The sequence below is a fragment of the Capra hircus genome, chromosome 7 (assembly GCF_001704415.2).
Source record: "Capra hircus breed San Clemente chromosome 7, ASM170441v1, whole genome shotgun sequence".
Taxonomy (NCBI): domain Eukaryota; kingdom Metazoa; phylum Chordata; class Mammalia; order Artiodactyla; family Bovidae; genus Capra; species Capra hircus.
This window is the reverse complement of record NC_030814.1, coordinates 90,159,620-90,182,992: the sequence shown is the minus strand read 5'-3', so window position 1 is coordinate 90,182,992 and position 23,373 is coordinate 90,159,620. Positions and strand designations below refer to the sequence as shown.

Here is a 23,373-nt window from a genome sequence, read left to right as displayed (position 1 = left end):
CTGCACTGGAAGACAATACATGCTTCATCATTTCTGCCCTGTCTGTGCCCTCAAATGCGGGGCCCACAAGCAGAGCCAGGCCGGGTGCAGTAGACACAGGACTGTTTTCTTATTTAAAAAAAAAAAGACTCAAAACAAAAATAAGACCTGGACCAATGGGCATACACATGTCTATACACACTGTCCCTCTGCCCCCCGCAAGCAGCTGGGGGCAGGCCCACCCTTCCCCAAGTTCAGACACCCGCCCACCCTCTGAATGCTAGGGCTTTAAGAGCTGTGACCCGTTTTCCCCAGGGGTGGGGACGGGTCACAGCTCCCTGCCAGCGAGCCTTAACATTTGGGGACCAATTTACAGAAACACAAAAACAAATCCAAAGGAAAGTCACAAATACGTATGTACACATGCACACGCTGGCTGCTGAGGGTCAAAGGTACTCAGAACCAAGAGCAGGGATCCTGCACGGCCTGTCCCACCCTGTCCACGCCCATCCATGTCCTCCCACCTCAGAAGGGGAGAGGGAGGCAGCTGCTCAGGCCCCTGGCCACAGAGGCCTAGCCTCCCTCCTCCGTCTCCTCCAGGTGCAGTGGAAACAGGGTGGAGCATGACAGGGAGGTGGGCCCAGAGCCAGGGGAAGCTCGGGAAGCTTGAGGGGGACCCTGGGGTGCCCCCTGCCCTGGCTGAAGGCGCAGACAGGACCCACTAGGGTAGCCTGGAAGGAAGGGCTGGGGAGGGCCAGGCACCCACAGGACCTGACCCCTGGGATCGATTCTGCCCTCAGGCTACCCTGACTGGTCACCCTGCAAGTGCCAAGAATCAGAGTTGCCTGTGACCCCGTGAGCAACAAGGAGGGCTCAGTTGGGGTGAACACGTGACAGTGACAGATCCCCCTAGAGTTCTCCTCAGATAAGTCCACCTCGAGATGACCTCTGGCATGTAGCCTGCCTGGGGCCTGCTCCCAATGTCGTGCACTCAAGAGTCAGCGGGGGGCGGCCAGGTTAGGGAGAGCAGAGGTGGCTGCAGAGACCCCCTCAAGAGGGCACGTCCCTGTGATCCCTCCCGGCCGACCGGCGTGGTGTCCAGCTGTCCTGTCCTGCGGCAGGCATGGGCGGCGGTGGGCACATGCTTCCGGGCATAGCATGCAGCCCTGATGAGGCAGTGGTGGTGATGGGTGATGGAAGCAGCCAGTCCAGGAGTCGTCCTCCGCTGGGCACACTGTCCGAGCCGGGGCCGCCCAGGGTGGGGAGCCAGAGCCCCACTCCTGCTGCTGCCCGCCCCGGCCCTGCCCCAAACACCGGCCAACAGGGTTCGCAATCAGGCTTTAATGGAATCTTCAGGGTCTCTCCAGGCCCGGCTCCCGCCCCACCCCACTGCCGATCTTGGGCCCGTGTGGGGGGGAGCAGAGGGTCCATGCACGCTGACAAGGTGTTGCTCTGCGACCAGGACGGCCGGTAGCTGTGGGTTTACCGGATCCTAGTGAAGAGGTTGAGGACGGACACAGACTCCTGCAGGATACACAGGGGCAATGCTGAGCCCTCAGCCCAGCCCCGCCGCTCAGGCATGGGAGGGAAGCTCTGCCTGGAGTGACCCGGAGGCTCTGGGCCAGAGGAGGGGCCTGTGCGGGCACCGAGCATGGTGAGCGCCCCAGGATGTGCAAGAGGGCCAGGCAATGCAGAAGCAGAGAGGGGCTGGGGGTCCTGGAGAGATCAAGGCTGGTGGGGTGGGGTAGGGCGGGGGGGGCGGGGCGCAGGATATGCTGGGGGCACACAATTGGGAACATGTGGCGCTGATACCGACCCACTTTACCTTTGTTGAACGGGTTTTGCTAAAGACATTCCAGAACCTCAGTGTCTCGTCTCCAGCACCGGTGACGATGGCCTCTCCGTCAGGGGACATGGCCTACGGGAGGAGAGAGAGGCCACTGTCCCTGCAGCTGCAGGCACCCAGGGAAAACATAAAGGACATCCTGCCTGCTGTGACGAGGGATGACCTTGCTGTACAATTTGGCAAAGGACTCGCTGGCTTAAGGACAAAACTTTTTTTTGGGAAACACCAAAATGCTGACGAGGGCATGTGCGTTGAGGAGTGAGGCTCCTGTCTCCAGACACGTGAGAGTGGCTGCTTAGTGAACCGTCTAGAGATGACCTGAGCAAGTACACGGGGGTTATCTGCAGCATCTTCCACTTCCATGTGGAAGCAGACACCTGGAGATCACACAGTGCGCAGAGCCACCCTTGCTCACAGGGCAGGGAGCTGCTGAAACAGACTCAGAGTGACAATGCCGCAACCTGTCACTCGATCCCGGGGCCCGGAGCTGGCCCAGATGGGAGGACAGACCTGGGCAGCAGGGCGTACTGCCTCTTGGGCCTGGCAGGGAGACTCACCAGGTACAGGACCCGATAGGAGTGCCCGGTCAGCTTGGCCACCTGGGTCAGAGAGGGGTACTTCCAGACCAGGATCTGGTTCTGTGAGTAGCCGTGTGTGCTCACCTAGGGGACAGAAAGGGCACTGTGCTGGGGTCCCAGGCCCCCAGACGCATCCACAAAGCACAAGAACACAGGACCTGCCTAAGGGTGCAGAGACCAGCAGGTGACAGCCCCCAGCCCGGCTCCCTGGTCCACGATTGGACAGACACGGGGACCACACTGCCCATGAGAGCCCTTGGGCCTCTCTGGGCGTCACTCTGGGTATGGCCTCTGTGGGTATGGACGCCTGGGTGAGGTTCTGCCAGACCTGGCTGGCCAAGGCCTGACCGCCTGCCCCCTGCCGCCCACCCGTCCTGTACCCCACCACTCACCAGCTCGTTGGCGTGCTTGGACCAGGCTAGGTTGCACACCTGGGAGCCAGTGTCAATGCACTGCAGCGGCTGCCCTGTGAGCGTGTTCCAGAAGCGGATGCAGCGGTCAGCCGTGCCGCCACCAGACGCCAGCAGCCCATGCTGGTGGGGGGACCAGGCGATAGCCTTGACGGCGGCCAGGTGCTCTGTATACTGCTGCACGGGGCTCAGGCTTGAGTGGTTCCATACCAGCAGCTGTGGGGACGGGGCTGTGAGGCTGGTGTCCCTCGGCACACCCCCGTCACCCCTGCTCCACAGAGGGGGCTGCAGGGAGAGAGGGGCTGGCCTACCTTGTTGTCGTTGCCTCCCGAGGCGAGGAGCTGGTGGTCGGTGGACCACTTGAGCCCGCACACCTCCTGCCGGTGACCCTGTAGCCGCCGCTCTGACTGCAGGGGGGGTGTCCGGATGTCCCTCTGCAGGATCATGCGGTCCCGGCTCCCGGATGAGAGCTGGTCAGCGTTCCAGGCCAGCGCCCCTGTGGCCAGGTGGAGGGCAGGCTGAGGATGCGGCCTGGCCCCACAGCACACCCCCACCCCTGCCCCCAGGTGGCTCCTCACCGACACGCGCCGTGTGGCCTTCCAGCATTGACAGCTTCTTCCCCGCAGCGGCGTCCCAGATCTGCACGAAGCCCTTGTGTGTGCCGACAGCCACCAGGTTCCCCTAGGATGGCAACATGGGCAGGTGTCAGGCCCAGCATGGGGCCCTCCCCTCCCTCCAAAGTCTCTTAATGCTTGTGCCATAGGATCCCCTCCTCGGAACCCAGGCAGGTAAGTCATATGGAGCTTAGATTTGTTAACACCCACATGACATGCACAGAGATCCACACGCGTCAACATGTGGAGCAAACCTGCCCACCCCCGTGTCTGTCATCTAACCAGGCTGCGGACAGCCGGGGCGCAGATGTCACTGGGGCTAGACAAATGACCATAAGGCTCCTTCTGGGTGTGCAAGGCCCCACCACTGTGGAAGTCCCTTCCAGTGAAGTCCAGGCAGACCTCCCCTGTGCCTACCCTGCCCAGCAAGGGGATGGAGCTGGTGTACTGACCCTCTCAGACCAGCCCACGGAGGTCACTGAGTCCCCTTCCACGGAGAGGTCACAGAGCCGGGTCACCTGGTGGAAGGCGTAATGTTGGTGCGACAGATGTGGGGCCCACTCCTCCTTTAAGGCCCAGATTGTCTATCCATCCATCCACCCACCCCTTCACTCTCTCATTCCCTCACACCTCAGGCCTGTGGGCAACGGCCTCACCGTGGGCCCAGGAGGCAGCTGGAGGCTCAGGGACACACACAAGCACAGGGATGCTGACTGCACAGACTGGAGGGGCACGGGCATCACAGCCGGGGGGCCCTGCAGCAGGCGTCAGCCACGGGCTGTAGGGGATGTGCATGCGGGTGTGCCGGTGTCCCTGTGGGGGGCTCCACTCACTTTCTCTGAACCCACCAACATGTAGTTCTGTCCCTCAAACATGCCACCCTGAGGGCCAGCAGCCACTCAGAGGAGGGGGAGTTACTGCTGGGTGGGGGCCCTGTGCTCAAGCCGGAAGCAAAGACTGTAACTGCTGGAAGTCAGGCCAGGGCAGGGATGGTCTGCACCCTGAGGAGACGGGGTAGGAGAAGGGGGTGGCTGGGAACTATCCAGGCCCCAGCAGCTCCCCCATGGCTCACACAGGGCCCAGCCTGGCTTGGCTGCTCCCTAGCACCACCGTCCGCAACACACACGTGTGCACGCGCTCAGCGAAACCCACCTGGCTGGTGCAGGCACTCCACAGGTACACGCAGGTCCCCAGCCCCACGCTGAGCACGTTGAGGGAGGACCAGTCCACTAGGTTCAGGTAGAAGTCGTCCTGCAGCTCGGGAGCGTCCAGGACCTTGAAGGGGATCTTAGAGATCTTGCGCGTGGGTTTCCGTGGAGACCGCAATAACTTCTGACTGCAGGGAGAAGGTGGGGTAGTGGCTTTGCAGTGACTGCACGGACCTCACAGTCTCCCTTTCCAACAGCCCCTGGTGCTTTGGGCTCATCCTGACTGACACTCTGTGACTCCAGACCTGTGGGTGACCCCATGGCCACCAACCCTCTGCCATGGGTGCTCAGCTGCCCTGAGCGCCGACACCCACTTCCCCTCTGCTTGGAGCCTCCTCCAGGAGCCTTGCTGACCTGTGCACAGCCCCCAGCACTGCCCCCTCCCCACCCTGTGCGGGTCTGGACTCACCTCTTATTGCTGACGGGGGACAGGGAGTACGGGGACACGTCATTGCCATCATCGGGGCTGGAGCGCTTGGTGCTGAGGGAGTACTGCAGGTGGGGGATACCTCTGAGTGGATGCTGTGCCCCAAAGCCCCGGTGCCCTGAGCCCCTGGGGGGAGAGCACACAGGGCGCCAAGCCGGAAGCGCTCTGACTAGAGACACGTGTCCCCGGAAAACCAGGCCTGGCCCCCGAGGTGTCCTCCCACAGGCCTGCTGGCATCCGCCCATCTCTCCTGGCCCCACAGCCACCAGCTCCTCAACTCAGAGTGTCAGGGGGGTCCCAAGCCAGGCCCCTGATGCTGCCCTGGGGCTCGCGCACGAAAGGAGTGGTGGGCGGCTTGAGGTGAGCCTGGCATGAGGCAAGGGTTAAAGGGGCCCCCACCGTCTGGACTCCAGCTCCCAGCAGGGCTGCGCAGGAGCAGCGGCCAGTGGGCTCACCGTGAAGAGGCCCTTCCTCTCAGGCGTGGAGGGCTGCAGCCGGCGGTCCTCTGTCTGTGGGTCCTGAACCTTCTCAATGCCAGCGCCCAGCAACTCGTTCTTGAGCAGCGCTGAGTAGGCCAGGCCATCTGTGGGCACCAAGCTCCGTGAGGCCAGGCTGGGGGTGGGGGGCTGGGGTTGTGGGGGACCCGAGTGCTGACCTTTGCCATTGTCCGAGGTGGCGTCCTTGGCTTTCCGGTTCTGGCTGGGGGATTTCTCATTTTCCTGTGGGTGGAGAGGGGAAGGAAGAGTGAGTGGGAAGGATGGGCCCCTGCCCCCAGGCTGCACAGTCAGGGTCTCACCCTCCGCCCTTCGGCAGCCCCTCACGTTGATCCTGTGGAAATTCACGCTCCAGTTGGCACCAGCTCGTGAGGGGATGAAGCGGTCTCCGTGCTTGCTGGGGGAGGACACGGGGGAGTTGGCAGGGGTCAGGGTTCGCCGCATCTCCGCCACCTGGAAGGACGGCAGGGTGGGCTGGGTGCCTCAGAGCCCCCAAGGCCAGTGACTCCTCCCTGACCAAGGCCCCGACCGCTACGTCTCCTTGTCCGTGGCCTCTGGCTAAGGGTTTGATCTTGGAAGTAACCCATGTGCTGGCGCCTGTGAATGGCACCACGTCTGAGGCTCAGTTCGTGTGTCCCGCTCCCTGGGCAGGAAGTGGCTAGAGAGCGAGAGCCCAAGTGCGGGCATCACCACGACCTGCAATCCATCTCCAGGGTCACACACGGACAGGAGAGGTGGCGGCACAGAACACAGGGCGTCCACCTGTCCCGCCACCCACATCCCCACATGGTCTCTTCCCCGGCCACGGTGTCAGGCAGTGCGAATGTCCCAGGAACGCCCTTCCTCCTATAAAGGAGGTTCAACTGTGCTCCCCAGAGAGATCTGCTGCGGTCCCGCCCCTGGGACCTGGGGTGTGACCTTAACCGGAAATTGGGTCTCTGCAGGATGAGCTCACATTGGAGCAGAACAGCCCCAAACCTAAGGCCTGTGTCCTCAGAGGAGACAGAGACATCTGCACATAGAGGAAGGGGTGGCAGAGACAAGGCAGAGGTGGGGTGGACAGGTCTGTGCGCCCAGGAGTGCCAACAACCCCAGACACTGGAAGAGGCAAGAAGGAGCCCACTCTGGACAGCCTGTGCAGAGCCAAGAGTGCTGAGAAGCGGTGGGCACAGCCTGCCAAGTGTTGGGAGCCTACAAAATGGCGGAGGGGGTAGGAGCTTGGGAAAGAGCAAAACAGCTCCCCCCATTCATCTGTCCCAGTCACCCAGAGAATGAGGGGTCTGTAGCCCTAGCAGCAGAGGGAGTGTGGGGAGGTGCTGGGGGGTTCACACCTGGGTGTGACCATGCCGCCACCATGGGGGAGAACGTGTGTGTCACCTGTTGGGCACCTCTGTTCTCAAGGGACAAAGCCCAGCGGCTGAGCACACCTGGGCCCCCACCAGCCCCACCACACAGGCTCCACCGGGCAGGATGGCGCTGGCGCGCTAGCCCCAGCACTCACGCACGGCATCGTGTTCTCGTTCTGGATGACGATCTGCCGCAGGAGGCGCCGCTCATAGTCCTGGTCCATGGTGAGGCGGGCAGGCACGGCCTGCCAGCCGTGCTCAGCAGCCCTGCACGGCCTGGTGGGGAGAGGGGGAGAGGTCAGCACCGACAGACAGCGGTCCCCTGGTCGCTGGTGACCATGGGGTACCCTGGGCGACAGCCGAGTCCCCCCGCCATGTGGGTGGGGCCTTCCCCCTAGGAGCCTGGAGGGCCGTGATGGGGCAGACAGGCTCCTCTCTGGTTGTCCTGTGGGGAACCTGCCCCAGGAGCCCTCCTCTTCCCGCACAGGCCCGGGTCTTGCCACCTCTGGACCACATCCTCGCTCCTAGGGCCCCTAGAGAAAGGAGGGGTGGTGCTGATCCCTATTCCTCTAAGCAGAGCAGCTTTGATCCCAAAGCACAGAACAGGGGGCAGGAGTGGGGAGGGGGTCCATCAGCGGCCTGGCCCTCCCCATGGAGATGACTGGGCACGAGGCCTGCCTGGTGGAGGGACATCGCCACCAGTGGACAGACAGGTTCCCCGCCAGGTCCCCCAGTCGGGAGGCCTCTCTGAAGACCGGAGTCAGAGTGCGGCATGAGGGGAAGCTGAAGAGAGAGGCCTGAGGCAGGAGGGCTGTGCACCTTCCAGGACAGGACGCCTCGAGAGCAGCACACCCTTCCCAGGGGGACAGCAGACCTGGGTCTGGGGGGACAGCAGACCTGGGTCTGGGGTGCCCACGACCGCACGCGAGCATGCCCTGAGGGAGGGCAACATGAGGCTCGGAGGGGGCCGAGCACGGCACGCCCAGAGCCCGCCGCCTCTCCCGCCACTGTCAGTCTACTCCTGCAGTTGGAGGGCTATGTGCAGGTGGGGCCAGGCCAGCTCCAGCCCCTGAGCCTCCAGGCCAGCACACAGCGGTGACAGACCAAATACGAACCAAGAAAGCCAAGCCTGGCCAGAAATTAAGCTTACTAATACAAATTGCTAGATGTAGTGCCCTGGCGAAGTCCACTCCTGCCTTAAAAAAATATATATGGTAAAGTACACATAACGTAAAATTCACCATCGTCACCGCCTCTAAGTGCACAGCTTAATGGCACTAAACACACTGTTACGCAACCATCCTCCCATCATCTCCAGAACTGTCCCATCTTCCCAAATGGAAGCTCTGGGCCCATGAAACAGTCACTCCCCATTCTGTCCCTGTTAAACACTTGACTGCCCCCAGCCCCTCAGCCCTGTTAACTCTTCAAGAAATCAAATATACAGTCACGAGACCCAGCAAGTGCACTTCGAGATATACGTAGATATACACCCAGGAGAAAGGAAACAGACCCACAAAGAAGCCAGTATTCAAGGGCCTTTACATACACTAATCACGAAAACCAAGAAGAGAAACTCAAGAGTCATCGACAGTGAACAGATGAACAAATGTGGTCCCTCCACACAGTGGAGTATCACTCAGCCTTAAAAACGGAAGGAGGTTCTGACACCTGCCACACGCCAGGCGGGCCCTGAGGACAGGATGCTCAGTGAGAGGAGCCAGACAGAAAAGGTCACACGCTGGGTCACTCCACTCTTACGAAGTCCCAGAGTCGTCAAATCCATGCAGACAGAAAAGGAAATCAAAGAACATTTGCTCTTACGTGTGACCACGAGACTAAGAGATGCTCAGGCGGATCTGCCCACGTCCTACTTCCACACCTCAGACAGACTCCCTGAGTTCCTGGGCCTGACCCTGGGCTGAGGCAGAGGCGCTGGCACGAGCCTGTCAGGTCCCCGTCCCTCACTGGGACTGTGCCAGGCACAGGGCGTTCTCAGCGCGGCTTTGGCCCAAAGGCAGATGCTCGGCCAAAGCAGAGCCAAGGGGGCTCGACCCTGAGGGGCCGTAACACAGCCACCTGTGAATCGGCTGCCTGCACCCTCTCGCAAAGATGAGGACGCGAGGCCAGGCAAGCGGTCAGGGGTCAGGGGTCAGGTGGGGCAAGCAGGGTTCCTGCCTGGAGGTCCACCTGTCCTCCCTCCCCCACCCCAGGCCACAGCACCCCCTCACTTGGCCTGGGGCTCTTCCAAGCCCTGCTGGCCCACAGCCCTGTCATGGACTTCCTGCTGAGAGAAATGGGGTTGCAACACTGCCAACCCCCACTCCCATTTCAGGTGAATCTGTGAAAGAAGCCGCCCCTTTGTGGCCATTGGCATCCTGTCTGGCAGAGGTCCCTGGACACGTTTTGTCCACTGTGGCCGCAAGACAAAGCCTCTGAAATGACTGCCAGTCATCTCCTTCTCTGGCCTTCTACTTCTCCCCCAAGGGGCCCGTGAGCAAGTTATGAGCAGGCAGGACACTGAGAGGAGCCACTGAGCTCTGTTCCAGCGTCTGAGTTAGGTCAGTGGCTGTCCCTGCTTGGCAGACACACGGAAACCAGGCTCAGAGGGCTAACTTCCCAGCCCGACATACTGAATGTACTCCACAGACCCAAACAGGGCCTCAGCTGCCACATGGCGGGCAGGAAGCTCCCGGGAGCCCATGTGCTCAGGGGCACCCCCTCTGGGGCCTCAGCTCAGGGATGGCGAGGAGGGTGCCCACAGGGCTGATGGAAACCACGGCCTCTCCATTCACAGACCAAAGCCACCGTGTCAACGCCCCTAGCGGCTCCTTGTGTGGTCAGATGGCAGGGCCCAGACAGCGGTGCAGACGCAGCCCACACACCAGAAGTTAAGAGCCCAAAGCACCGAGGCCATTGCAGAGTCCGTGAAGACTGGTTTTCTAGGACGCACAAAGGGGCTGCTGCTAAAACGCTGAGTGTCCAGGCACCGGCTGTGCACTAAATCTGAATCCAGTCAGCACGCCCACGTGAAGTGCCCTTCGCCATCTGTGGGCTATGTCCCGACAGGACAGTCTGAAGAAGGCCGTGTGGTGGGCAGGCGGCTCACTGCTGACAGGTGTGGCTGCTGAGGATCAGAGAGGTCCCTAGTCCCTGATCGTGGCTGTGTTCCTTATATGGCAAAACGGGCTCTGCAAACGGGGTTAAGGCCCCTGAGATGGGGTCGACCCAGGATTCCCCAGGAGGCCCAGTGTTATCACAGGGTCCTTCTAAGAGGGAGGGGACGGTCAGAGGCAGACAGGAGATGCTGACTCCCACCTCACGCTGCAGGGCTCCAGGATCAGAGGACACACCCTCGCCCGCGGAGGAGACACTCCCACCCACTGCTGGCAAGAGCCAAAATCTGGCAACAGCTTTCAAAATCTAAAAACGCACATCCTTTTTGACTTCTAAGAATTTCCCCTTAGAAACTCTGGCACACATGTGCAAACCCATGTGTACGGGGAAGCTACTGTAGGTAGGCTGCTCAGGAAAGCAGGGGACAGAGCTCAGATGTCTACCTGGGGGCCTGGCCTTTTTCCCAGTGGTAAAGGGGTGGGGGTCTTGGGGACCCACCGCATGCTGTGCAGAACAAGCTGTTTTCAGAAGGTTTAGACAGTCTGGGGAAGAGGAACTAGAGGACGGGGTCTACTGAGGAAGGAAGCCCTGGACTCCTGCCTTGTCACTTTGTGCTTCTTGGACTCTGCGTCTCGGGAACTCACCAACCTTTCACAGAAATAAGCAGCCAGACACAGTGGGGGTCACGCACACCCGGCGTGAGACCAGAAGAGTCTCCATGGCAGGGGCACGGCGAGCTGTGCACAGGAACACTCTGCCCTCTTTGCTTGTCTCCTAACAACTCCTGGCTTTCCAGCCGCTGCCCCACTGGAGGAGGCTTCCCCTGCAGTTTCTCACTAACCCCTGACCTCGCCCAGCCCTCCAGCCTGCAGGATTTCCAGTTACCAAGCACTCAGTACAACCTAGTGGTCCTCACCAGAGTGGTTCTGCCCTGGGGACACCGGGCCAAGTCTGGGGACATCTGTGCTTGTCATGACTGTGGGTGCCGGAGATGTCACTCCACACCCCAGTGCCTGTCACGGCCCCCCAGAGAGGATGGATGATCCGATGCAGTGCTGGGAAGGCCCACAGGGCCAGGCCAGTGAAATGACAGAGCATGGGCTGGCCCTGGGTTGGCAGGGACTCAGGGGCCAGAAGATAACCCAGTGTCCAAGCCCCAAGAGCTCTCCTGACAGCTGGCATCCCACCCGAGGAAGAACACAAGGGCAGGTGCTCACCTCCAGTCACTGCAGCCCCAAGGGTGAGCAGGAACCACCCCTCCCTGAGCCCAGAGGAAATGAGGTCAGACAGTGGCCTGTGGGGCAGGACCCAGGATAGTGAGCCCCTCCCACTGTCGCTGTCGAGGCCTCCTCAGGTTGAGAGCAGGATCCTGGGCATACCCCCGGCGAGTTTGTGCCAGGCCCACAGGGCCGTGCCCTGCTTCCAGCAGTGCTGAGACCAACTGCAGGTCCTTTGGGGCCTTGCTTATCTTGAGAACCGCTCCTGCTGTTTTCCTGCTGTGGGGCTCTGAGGCCAAGGAGACACCCCGTGACGTGGCTCATGACTCAGGACTCCAGGCAGCTGCTGGCCTCCCCCATCCCCAAGGTACTGCTGACATCCCAGCCATCCAGGGCACTGTGGGTGTAGAGCAGGCCCCCAGGCCCCCACCTGTCTGATGCTAGGAGGATCCCCCCAGTTGAGTGGACCACTGATGTCCCCAGACACAGTCCAGTGTCCCCTGAGGTGGGGGGGAGGCACAGCATCACGCTAGAGAGGGTAAATCTGGCCTCTAGGAGGGAAGTCACACAGGCTCCCCAAAGGCTCTCTGAGGACACAAGCCAGCAGAGCCCGTAGGCACTGCATCCCGGGGGATGGGACTCTGCTCCCAGCCCTGTGGGGAGGCGATCAGGACACAGCTGACGGCAGGGACACGAAGCCCACCTGCGCCCCTCCAGCAGCCAGCGAAGCGCCAGACAGTCCAGGTGCATGACTCAATGCAGTCTCCAGGCTCAATTCTATCTCCGTTCCACAAAGGAGGGACCCTGGGGCTCAGGAAGCTGGTGGGCACCCGGGCACCAGCAGGCCAGCTGTCTAAAGCTCCCAGGCCCTCTCGAGATTGGTCATTACAGCCAGGGTGAGGCAGCACCAGTTGGCTCCAGTGGGAGATATCCAATTAGGGGTCGTGGTGACCAATACCTGGGGCTCCCTGAGAACCATCAGCTCAGGGCAGAGCCTCTGAGGGGGTTCCTAAACCTCCGGAAAGCACCCTCCTGGCCCACGAGGCATGCAGCTGAAGAAACCAAAGACTGCGGTAGCCCTGGTGCCAGTCCATGGCTTCCTGACCAGCAGCCCCTGAGAAGGCAGGGCAACTGGTCGTTAGTCCAGCCAGACTCTGAGGGGTGGGGGAGAAGTCCCACAGAGAGAGACCCAACCAGAAATGGGGGCCTTCCAATCTTCTGCTCCCAGCAGAGTCTCTGCTTTTGCCTTGTCCACGTGGGCGCAGGCCGGCCAGCCCTGGCAGATCCCCTCCTTGCGATCATCACCAGCCCCAGGGTGGGCTGTGCAGGGGGACAGAGCTGGCCGTGAGTCTGGGCTTCGACCCTTACTGGCTAACTGGCACGGGCAAGCAACTTCTCCTCTCAGGACCTGTCTCTTCATCTCAAAAGTGGGGATACTGGAGTAACACCACAAGTGCAGGGGTGAGACTGGGTGCAGCGTCCATGGAGTAGCTGGTAGGGAGTCTGACCCACAGGGGACTCTAGGGAGCGGAGCTGGTCTCCCGGGCTCAGTGAGGGGCGCACGACAGGTCCCAGCCGCACCTGCTTCCCGCCCCTCCACTGCCCAGCGATGCAGGCTGTGCGGCATGTGGGGAGCACAGGGCAGGGCCCCATCTTCTCCCCTACTGTCCCCAGAGGTGACAAGGACTGGTCTCCCCTTGGACAAGGGAGGAGCGTCCTGAGAACAGGAGAGGAGTGGGATTCCCGCCGGCTGGAGGGCTGGCCGCGGCTGTACCGGCGTTGACTCCTGACAGACCTGGGCTCTGGGCCTTGCCACAGCGGAGGCACAGACAAGAACATGAGCAGGGAGTGGCTGCACCTGCAGAGGGGACCCAACCAGCGAGCAGCCCCTCACGTCTAAGGACAAGGAAGGACAAGCCTGAGGACGGCCAGTCAGAGAGGGCTGCGCCCAGTAGGGGACAGTGTCTTCCAAGTGACTAAGGAGCATCACTGGGTGGGGAGGCCCGGCGGTGAACCTGGGGAGCCTCTTCTTGTCCTTCATTCACTCACTCACTCATTTAGCAGAGGCTTACAGCCCCGTGTGCGGGCAGGTGTAGGAGCTGCCAAGCAGCGAGGACTCACAGCCTGGAGGCAGGGAGAGCCTCGTCGACACAGCTCTCCTGCCCGTGACCACACCCCCAAGAGAGTCTCACTTCCAGGTCCTTCACCCTCACCTCTTGGCTCACAGGGCACCCCCTCCCGTCAGACTGGGTGAAGCTTTCAGGCCTTAAGGGCATCTGGGTCTGCAGCAGCTCAAAGGATGCAAGCCTACGGAAAGGAAGAAGGACTTGAGCGCCACAGCAGTGACTCATGACCATCTATATGACCACAGCTCCTGATGGTTGCCCATCAGGACCCCAGAGCCTTCACAGATCTCTGTGTCCGCCTGCACACCTGGGCTCAGGGACCTCACCCCTCACAGGCAGCCGTGAGTGTCAGAGGTACTTCCTCCATCTCCTCACTGTGGTTTCCACCCACGGGTCCAGGGTGGGAGAGGCAGAAGGAAAAGCCTAACATGTTGAGGGCAGCCTCCTCCACACACACTGATACGCAGCCAGGTCGTTCCCTGTGGGGACCCTTCTGGGCAGTGGGGTTGAGCAGCATCTCTGCCCCTCCCACTGATGTTGCACCCTCAGTTTTGATGGCAACCCTCTGGTTTAGGGGACTCTTTAGGGGGAAAAGTTGCCTCCTCCGGTTCTGAAGACTAGCACTGACCTCTCAGTGCTCAGCCCTTCTTTGAGTGCAAACAGACAGACACTCAGGCCTACCCCCCATCTGTTCCCCCCACCTCCTCAAGCGGCCTCCCCGTCACCATGGCAGCCTGACCCTGTCTCCTGAAGCAGCTTCAGGCCTGGTAGAGATGACACTCTCACTGAGGGTCACAACCCTATGACTCCCAGGCTAGTTCTGATCTGGGGAAGAGTGGGGGGTTGGAAGGCATGGTCTAGGGGGAGCACACTGGGAGCAGGAAGGGGGAAAGGTGACAAGGCTGTCACAACCTCCTGGGCTGTGCCTTGGGGCGGCTGGTGGCAGGGGTGGGGAAGGATGGGGCAGGGGCTTGATGAGAGGTGGTTTAGTGGGCTGGTGGGGGGCTGGGATCTGCTTGCTCAGGTAAGAAAACAGGTGATCCTAACAAGATGTGGGGGGTGGAGAGGAGGAGTCCCAGGTGAGGTTGGGAGACACAAGGGAGGGGGGTGGGCAGGTCTGAGGAATGGGCCACCTTTTCTGGACATGCCACATAGGGGAGGCTGACGGGCTGCTGGCCACGTGGGCCGCAGTCAGGAGCCAGGTCTGGGCAGCAGCAGCAAATGAGGACAAGAAACTGAGGGTGAGGGGAGGCCACCAAGAGAGAGCAGAGGTGTCCTAGCCGAGATGGAGCAGGTGGGTGCCCCCGTGTCCCCAGCAGCTCTCTCACAACAGACAGAAAGTGCCAACAGCCCAGGGGCCTGCCAGCTGGTGCAGAGACATCAGGACAGAGCCCATCCACACAACAGAATTATCCAGCCACAGAAAGGAGGACATGCTACAGCATGAACGACCCCAAAGACATGACGCTCAGTGAGAAAAGCCAAACACGAAAGGCCACATGTTGTGTGATGCCATTTATACGAAATGCCAGGAATAGGCGGATCCAGAGACCAAGAGTGGGTTAGTGGTCGCCAGGGGTGAGAAGGGGCTGGGAATGAGTGCTGATGGAAACGCTCTGGAACTACAGTGGTGACAGACAGATGCACACACCACATAAACATACTGAAAACCACCCAACTGAACAATTTAAGTGAGTGAAGTGTGAGTAAAGCTGTTACCCACAAAAATCAGATAATAAGAGGAACATCACTGGAGCAGTTAATCCTAAAGGAAATCAACCCTGAATATTCACTGGAAGGACTGATGCTGAAGCTCCAATACTTTGGCCACCTAATGCGAAGAGCCAACTCATTGGAAAAGACCCTGATGCTGGGAAAGATTGAGGGCAGGAGGAGAAGGAGGTGAAAGAAGATGAGATGGTTGAATGGCATCACTGACTCAATGGACTTGAGTTTGAGCAAGCTCTGGGAGATGGTGAAGGGACAGGGAGGCCTGGTGTGCTGCAGTCCACGGGGTCGCAAAGAGTTGGGCACGACTTAATGACCGAACAGCGACAGTGGAGGAGACTGAAGGACAGGGGGAAGGTGCAGGCTGCCACGTGAGTGGTGGTGGGGTGACTAAAGCAGGCCAGGCACAGTGTGCGCTCTCGTTCCCTTCACACCTGAGGACACTGAGCCAGGAGAAGGCAGTCACTTGCCAAGGACACAGGACACGGCAGTCGGGGCCACCGATGTCCCATGGAGACGGTCAGTGGGGGCTGGGCCCTGCGCCTGTCCCTTGACTTAAACACTCCCTGCCTGCACTGGGCAGGCTTTGCAGCAGCCAAAGACTTGGGAGGCAGTGAGGGGCAGGCAGGCCAAGACCAGTGGGGCTGACGAGCTGCCTGACACAGCGAAGCAGCAGCACTGCTCCCAGCAGCACTGGGAGCTACCAGGGCAGAAGAGGGCTGAACACCCCTTTCCCGGCTCTGCAGGCCGCTGGCTCCCTGTGCCAATCCCCAAGATGGACTGCCCACCCTCTATCCGCTCCAGCCAGGACTCTCCAGCCCCAGCATCGCAGGGCACTGACACGGAGACTCTGCACTCATAGGCTTTGGTTGGTGCTCTGGTCCCAGGCCTCCAACTTTGGCACCATGGACTTTCAGGGTCATGGCCAGATCACTCTCAGTGGGGGGCTGTCCTGGGTCCCATGGGGTATGGAGCCCCATCTCTGCCCCCACCCCTTCAATGTTAGAAGCCTCCCCAGTCGTAACAACCACAGATGTCCCCAGACATCACCAGTGTCCCAAACAAAAATCTCCAGGATTATAAGGTATTCCAAGTCGGCTGGTTTAAGAACAAGTCCCTTGATCTCCAAGTCAGCTCAGAGTCCCAGACAGATTGGAAGATAGATTGGCTTCTGATCCTCATCCCTCTCAGTAACACTGAGCGAAAGGTCCCCACAGCCAACACCACCATGGGCCTCCCCAAAGGCAGAAGTCCCTGGTACACAAAACCTGCCCCAGTCAGCAGCTCCAGTAAACATGAATGGCAGGAGACTTCCTGCCGCAACACAGGGCCCAGTGTGAGCTTCTATGCAGATCTGCTTCTGAAGCCTTGTGAAGCTTCAAGGTCCCCTGTGCCCAGCCCCAGACAGATGCCACCGGCCCAGGCACAGACTCTGAGACCTGCCTGGGCAACAGTCCTGGCAGCAAGCTGGCCAGCGCAATCACAGGAGACGCTGCCCCCCCACCACAGCAAAGCAAGTGTCCTTTGAGCCAAGCACTGTCCGAGGACCAGGGCTCTGGGTTTTGGAGAGGCAGGGCCTGCATCCTTAATGGAACCCTCTGGGAGCAATTAAACCTCACTCACGACGCAAAGCACCAGCGAGTGGCCAGCACACCTGCCTCCACTTTCAAGTTCAGAAGAAACACGAGCCCGGTGTGGCCAAAACAGAAGGAACCCTCCACATCACAGGCCACGAGGACACACGAGACAGTCCATAAATGGGCTGGGAGATGTTCCAAGCAACAAAGTGCACCACTCTGGGGACAGCCCCCCTACCCTCACATCTCAACAGCTTCCAGAGGACAGATCCAGCCCCTACCATCAGGAGTGTGTTATGTGCCCGACTCTTTGTGACCCCATGGACTGCAATCCACCAGGTTCCTCTGTCCATGAGATTTTCCAGGCAAGGATACCGGAGTGGGTTGCCATTTCCTTCTCCAGGGGATCTTCCCAACCCAGGGATCGAACCCAGGTCTCCTGCACTGCAGGCAGATTCTTTACCAACTGAGCTACAAGGGAACCCCCTCAAAGGTCTTCATTACACAGACATTCCCACCTGGCCCCATCTGGGGGAGGGATCTGGCTGCATGAGGTCTTAGTGGAAGGTTTTTCTTTAGGTAAATTGTCCTCACTCAAGGGATGGCAAGAAGTGGGGTGGAGGGGTACAGAGGATGGGGTGTTGCATCAACAGCCAGAGGCATGAGGTCATTGCTCAGCGTACCAGGGTGGGGGCGGGGGAATCTAGTCCCCAGTCTGAAAGGCCCCTTGAACCCAGAGTTGATATGATGGGGGAAAACAAAACGGGTTAAGGCTGGACATGGACACAACAGTGGAACTCAGGCTTTTAATTGGGGGCAGGTCAGAACAGGCAAGGCCAATGGGAGGCGGGTGTCAGTTTTTAGTTGAGGAAGATGGCTGTGATGGGGTGACTGTGGCCTTTCCCAAGTGGCTGCGCTTGTGCTTGGAGGAAGACCAGAATGATCCCGGACTGGAGGGCGGTTGGGCACAGCCAAGCCATCTCAGATTTTGGTGGAGTCAGCGGCGAAACGAAGAGGTGGATTCTGGGTGGGTCGTGGTCAGAACGGGACAAACTGGGAGGGAGGGAGGCAGGAGCAGAAACCAGGGGGGCCGGGAGCCAGAGGGGCACTTAGGTATTCAAAACTCGTCGTCTAACTGCTTCCGTGTGCCAGGAGCAGAGAGAGGCGCGGTGAGTACAATGGGGAGCGCCGACGGACAGGGTCTCCGCACCCTCAGCCCGGTTGTTCAGGGTCCACAAGGCTTGGATTGTGTTTTATCCGGGCGGGGACGGGGGTTGGTCCAGGCCTGGGTGAGTCGTGACAGCTCGAGGGCGGGCGGGGGGTGGGGGGCAGTTTCAATTTGGGCCGGGCCCGAGCTCGGGAGACCCGAGGTTGACAGGCCAGACATGCAGAGTAAGGATTAGGGCGTCGGCCGGCCGTTTTGGTGGGCGGAGTGGTGAGTCCCCCGGTTTAGGGGTGGTCAGAGCACAACCTCATCATTAGAAAGAACAGGGACGCTGACCTCGCGGGGAGATGGAGGGCTGCAGGGGGCTCGGGTTGGGGAGGTCATCCAGGGCCTGGTCTGGGGGAAGGCTCGGACATGGGGGTTCAGACGGGAGGTGGGATGCTGAGGTCACTCGGGCCTAGCTCGGATTTGGGGGCGGCGCTCGGGGGTCTGGCCAGCTCCCGGAGCGGGGCTCAAGCTTGGGAGTGATGGGCCTGATCGCCGGCTCGTTTTCGGAGGCCCGGGACAGACCCACGCCGCTGCCAGGCCCGGCCCGGCTTCAGGGTCGCAGCTCGGGTCCAGGGGGCGGGTCCCCAGACCTCAGCCGCCTCACCTGGCTCGCTCCCGTTCGCCCGCTGGCTCCACCGGCCCCGCCTCTCCCGGCGCCGCGACGCGCCCACCTGCGCTGCGCGCAGCTCCGCTGCGTCCGGCAGCGGCCGCAGCTGACGGGATCCCGGGCTCCGCGCTCCTTAATATGGCGTCGGCCGCTGCTCCGCGGCCTCCGGCGCCCTCCTCCGCCGCGCGCGCTCCCGCGGCCAGCCACGCCCCCGCGCCGGCGCGCTGCGTGCCGCCGCCACGCCCCGCCACGCCCCCGCGCGCCCGAGCATCGCGCCCGCGCCCCATCACGCCCCGCCCAGTTCGCGCGGTTGCGCCTGCGCGCCTCGGGCATCTCGGGAGGACGTGACGTAAGTGCGATTCGAATCAATACAGGAAGCGTGGCGCGACAGGTTGCCCAGGGCAACCGCCCCGAACCGGATCTGCGGCCCTGAGGAGGCGGCTACGTGGGAATCTGGGGTAGTGACCCGGTTCAGTTTAAGGCGTGGTTCTTAGAGGACCACGCAAAACAGGTGCCCGCTGGGCAGAACCATCATCGCAATGATTGAAGCAGTCACACCCCCAGATAAGCGCAGGTGGGTGCGCTTTGCTGGTTGTGCAAACCCCACTGCCTGTTGAAACACATTTACTCACTCATTCATTCAATACCATCTTATAGTCCTCTTGGGTGCTCCTCCAGATCCTCCAAGCAGGGAACTGAGAAATTTAGTATTTCCTGTGGTGTCAATAACCAAGGATGTCACAGTCATCAGCAATTGTAGCCCTCCAGTGTGAGCCAGTGAACCTGAGGGAACTTGGGAAGGAGAATATCTGCCCTCTATCAGCGCTCAGACTACAGTCACTCCCTCTGGTGAGCCCAGAGGAACTCAGGGTGTGAAAACAGGATATGGTCCCCAGATAGCTGACGTGCATATCAAAGGAGTGATTTCACTGAGCCCAGACTCCAGCATCTTCTCATACGGAGAAAAGCACTAAATTCCTTAACTTGGGTTATCTGGTTTTCTTTAATTCACAAAATTACTTTGGACGTTCAGACTACTTACCTGTTGTTGTAAAACTTCTATGTAACCTGACTCCTAAACACACACACACACACATACACCCCCCACCACAAACACACACACACACACTCTCCTCTGAGCAGTTCTCTCAAGGTTACTTGAGATGCTGCCTCTTGGACTTCAGTCCTAAAAATTTGCTCCAAATAAAACATAACTCTCAACCTCTAGGTCACTTGTATTTTTTTTTTTTCAGTCAACAAAACAGATAAAAATCTCTGTTCAAAAAATGGGCAAAGAATCCAAATGGATGTTTCTCCAAAGAAAAAAAAGAAATGGCCAACTCATGAAAAAAAATACCACCTGCAGTACAGGGAGAAATGCAAATCAGATCACAAAACTACCACTTCAGCCTACTGGATGGCTGTGATTTTAAAAAATAATAAAACACCTCCCCCCCCACCAGGAAATAGAATGTTGGCAAAGGCATAGAACCCTTATACATTGCTGGTGGGATTGTAAAATGGGGCAGCCACTGTGGGAACAGTTTAGCCAGTGCCCATAAAGTTATATGTAGAATTATCAGATGACCCAGCAAGTCCACTCCTAGAATTGGAGATCTGTGTGAAAATTAATAAACAGAAGCTTCATTTAAAATGCAGTTAGGAAGTTCCTTGGCAGTCCAGTATAAGACTCAGTGTTTTCACTGCTGTGGCCACCTGGGTTCAATGCCTCATATAGTAGCTAAGATCCTGCAAACCAAAAAAAAAAAAAAAACCCAGAGGAAAACGAGTCAGAAAGCCAGAACTTGGCCTGCTTTCTTTGTTTCTTTTTGGCTGCACTGGTCTTCCTTCACTGCTGCCTATAGGCTTTCTCTAGTTGCGGCGAGCAGGGGCTACCTTTGTTGCAGTGCATGTTTTTTGTTTTTGTTTTTTTAATTGCAGTGGCTTCTCCTGTTGCAGAGCAGGGCTCTAGAGCTCAGGTTCAATAGCAGTGGCTCACAGGCTTAGTTGCCCCATGCCATATGAAATTTTCCCAGATCAGGGATCAAACCCAGGTCTCTTGTAGGTATTGACAGGTATATTCTTAACCACTGGACCACCAGGGAAGTCCCAGAACAGCATTCTTAAATCTTATTGTAACTGAATATGACCCTATGGAGCCTTCCAGGAACTAGGCCTTACCCCACCCCATGTCCTCCAACAGCCTCTTGTCCATAGAAAAACTTTAGACTCCTAGGTCTTCCTCGAATTCCAAAAGATAAATTTTATCAGTGAAAGTGAAAGTCGCTTAGTCATGTCCAACTGTTTGCAACCCCATCGTCTATACAGTCCATGGAATTCTCCTGGCCAAAATACTGGAGCCTTTCCCTTCTCCAAGGGATCTTCCCAACCTAGGGATCAAACCCAAGTTTCCCACATTGCAGGCAGATTCTTTACCAGCTGAGCCACAGGGAAGCCCAAATTTTATCAGAGAAGTGAGAAAATGCAGAAAGAAAGGAAAACAGTCAAGCAACACAAAATAATACTAATTTAGACATTAAAGTCAAGGAAAGATATACCCAACTGAATGCAGAGTTCCAGAGAACAGCAAGGAGAGGTAAGAAGGCCTTCTTCAATGAACAGTGCAAAGAATAGAGAAAACAGCAGAATGGGAAAGACTAGCGATCTCTTCGGAGAAGGCAATGGCACCCCACTCCAGTACTCTTGCCTGGAAAATCCCATGGATGGAGGAGCCTGGTAGGCTGTAGTCCATGGGGTCGCTAAGAGTCGGACACGACTGAGAGACTTCACTTTCACTTTTCACTTTCATGCATTGGAGAAGGAAATGGCAACCCACTGCAGTATTCTTCCCTGGAGAACCCCAGGGACAGAGGAACCTAGTGGGCTGCCGTCTATGGGGTCTCACAGAGTGGACACGACGGAAGCGACTTAGCTGCAGCAGCAGCAGTGATCTCTTCACAAAAATTGGAGGTATTAAAGGAATATTTCATGCAAAGATGGGCATGATAAAGGACAGAAAGGGTAAGGACCTAACAGAGGCAGGAGAGATTAAGAAGAGGTGGCAAGAATACACACAATTGTACAAAAAAGATCTTAATGACCTGGACAACCACAATGGTGTGATCGCTCACCTAGAGCCAGACATCCTAGAGTGTGAAGTCAAGCAGGCCTTAGGAAGCATTACTATCAACAGAGCTAGTGGAGGTGATAGAATTCCAGCTGAACTATTTCAAATCCAAAAGATGATGCTGTTAAAGTGCTGCACTCAATATGTCAGCAAATTTAGAAAACCCAGCAGTGGCCACAAGACTGGAAAAGGTTAGTTTTAATCCCAGTTCCAAAGACGGGCAGTGCTAAAGTATGTTCGAATTATCATACAAGTGTGCTTATTTCACATGCTAGTAAAGTTATGCTCAAAATCCTTCAAGCTAGGCTTCAGCAGTACTTGAATTGAGAACTTCCAGATGTACAAGCTGGGTTTAGAAAAGGCAGAGGAACCAGAGATAAATTGCCAACATTTGTTGGATGATAGAGAAAGCAAGGAAATTCCAGAAAAACATCTACTTTTGTTTCATTGACTACACAAAAGCTTTTGATTATGTGGATCACAACAAACTGTGGAAAATTCTCCAAGAGATGGGAATACCAGACCACCTTACCTGCCTCCTGAGAAATCTGTAGGCAGATCAAGAAGCAACAGTTAAAACTTTGCATGGAACAAAGGACTGGTTCAAAATTGGGAATTGAGTATGACAAGGCTGTATACTGTCACCCTGTTTATTTAACTTATATGCAGAGTACATGAAGCGAAATGCTGGGCTCGATGAGTTACAAGCTGGAATCAAGATTGCCAGGAGAAATATCAAAAACCTCAGATATGCAGATGATAACCATTTTAGTGGCAGAAAGCAAAGAGGAGCTAAAGAGCCTCTTGATGAGGGGGGAAGAGGCGAGTGGAAAGCTGGTTTAAAGCTCAATATTCAAAAAACTAAGATCATGGCCTCCGGTCCCATCGCTTCATGGCAAATAGAAGGGATAACAGTGGAAGCAGAGACAGATTTTCTCTTCTTGGGCTCCAAAATCACTGCGGATGGTGACTGCAGGCATGAAATTAGAAGACTCATGCTTCTTAGAAGGAAAGCTATGACAAACCTAGACAGTGTATTAAAAAGCAGAGACATCATTTTGCCAACAAAAGTCCGTATAATCAAAGTTATGGTCTTTCCAATAGTCGTGTACAGATGTGAGTGAAAGTGAAAGTGCTAGTTGCTCAGTTGTGTGTGATTTTTTTGTAGCCTCATGGACTGTAGCCTTCAAGGTTCCTCTGTCCATGGGATTTTCCAGGCAAGAATACTGGAGGGAGCTGCCACTTCCTACTCCAGGATGACTTTGGGAGGGGGCGTTATTCAACCTGCCACATTTTTGGTTTTGGCACTGTTTTGTATTATGATTGCAGTGGGCAGATACACAAATTTACACAGTGATAAATTTGTATAGAACTTATATACCCATGGATCAATGAGTGCAAGTAAAACTAGTGAAATCTGGATTAATTTGGTATATTGTTGTCAATGTCAATGGCCGGTGACGACATTACACTAGTCCTTTGTATGTGTGTGCTCTCACGTGTCAGTAATTTTAATTTTATGCACATCAAATCATGGTAAAAAGACGACTATAAACAAGATGCATCGTGCTCAGTCGCTTCAGTCGTGCTCAACTCTGCGTCCCCGTGGACTATAGCCCACCAGGGTCCTCCATTCATGGGATTCCCCAGGCAAGAATACTGGAGTGAGTAGCCATTACCTCCTCCAGGGTATCTTCCTCACTCAGGGATTAAACCTGGGTCTCCTGCCTTGGCAGGCAGATTCTTTACCATCTGAGTC

General features: G+C 57.7%; 1 protein-coding gene across 2 annotated transcripts; it reads right to left on the bottom strand.

Moving 5' to 3' along the window:
- FZR1 (fizzy/cell division cycle 20 related 1) lies at nt 86-18,676 on the bottom strand. Of its 2 annotated transcripts, none has more exons than XM_018050820.1 (14): nt 18,485-18,676; nt 7,058-7,178; nt 5,884-6,009; nt 5,718-5,781; nt 5,518-5,645; nt 5,045-5,127; nt 4,580-4,763; nt 3,880-3,945; nt 3,392-3,494; nt 3,125-3,309; nt 2,796-3,029; nt 2,383-2,487; nt 1,796-1,897; nt 86-1,503 (listed from the first exon to the last, which is right to left on the bottom strand). In XM_018050820.1, the coding sequence occupies exons 2-14, from the start codon at nt 7,124-7,126 to the stop codon at nt 1,462-1,464; spliced, it is 1,491 nt and encodes a 496-aa protein (XP_017906309.1). In that variant the 5' UTR covers nt 7,127-7,178; nt 18,485-18,676; the 3' UTR covers nt 86-1,461. The 2 variants fall into 2 exon arrangements, with proteins under 2 accessions (XP_017906309.1, XP_017906311.1); XM_018050822.1 differs by having other exon boundaries at nt 1,805-1,897.

Bases quoted from the DNA above. Each gene is read 5' to 3' on its own strand.
- FZR1 (XM_018050820.1), bottom strand. From the start codon at position 7,126: ATGGACCAGGACTATGAGCGGCGCCTCCTGCGGCAGATCGTCATCCAG. The intron at 6,010-7,057 runs GTGAGTGCTGGG...CCGTCCTTCCAG, and splicing joins ACGAGAACACGATGCCGTGC to GTGGCGGAGATGCGGCGAAC. The intron at 4,764-5,044 runs GTGAGTCCAGAC...TTCTCCCTGCAG, and splicing joins TCCCCCGTCAGCAATAAGAG to TCAGAAGTTATTGCGGTCTC.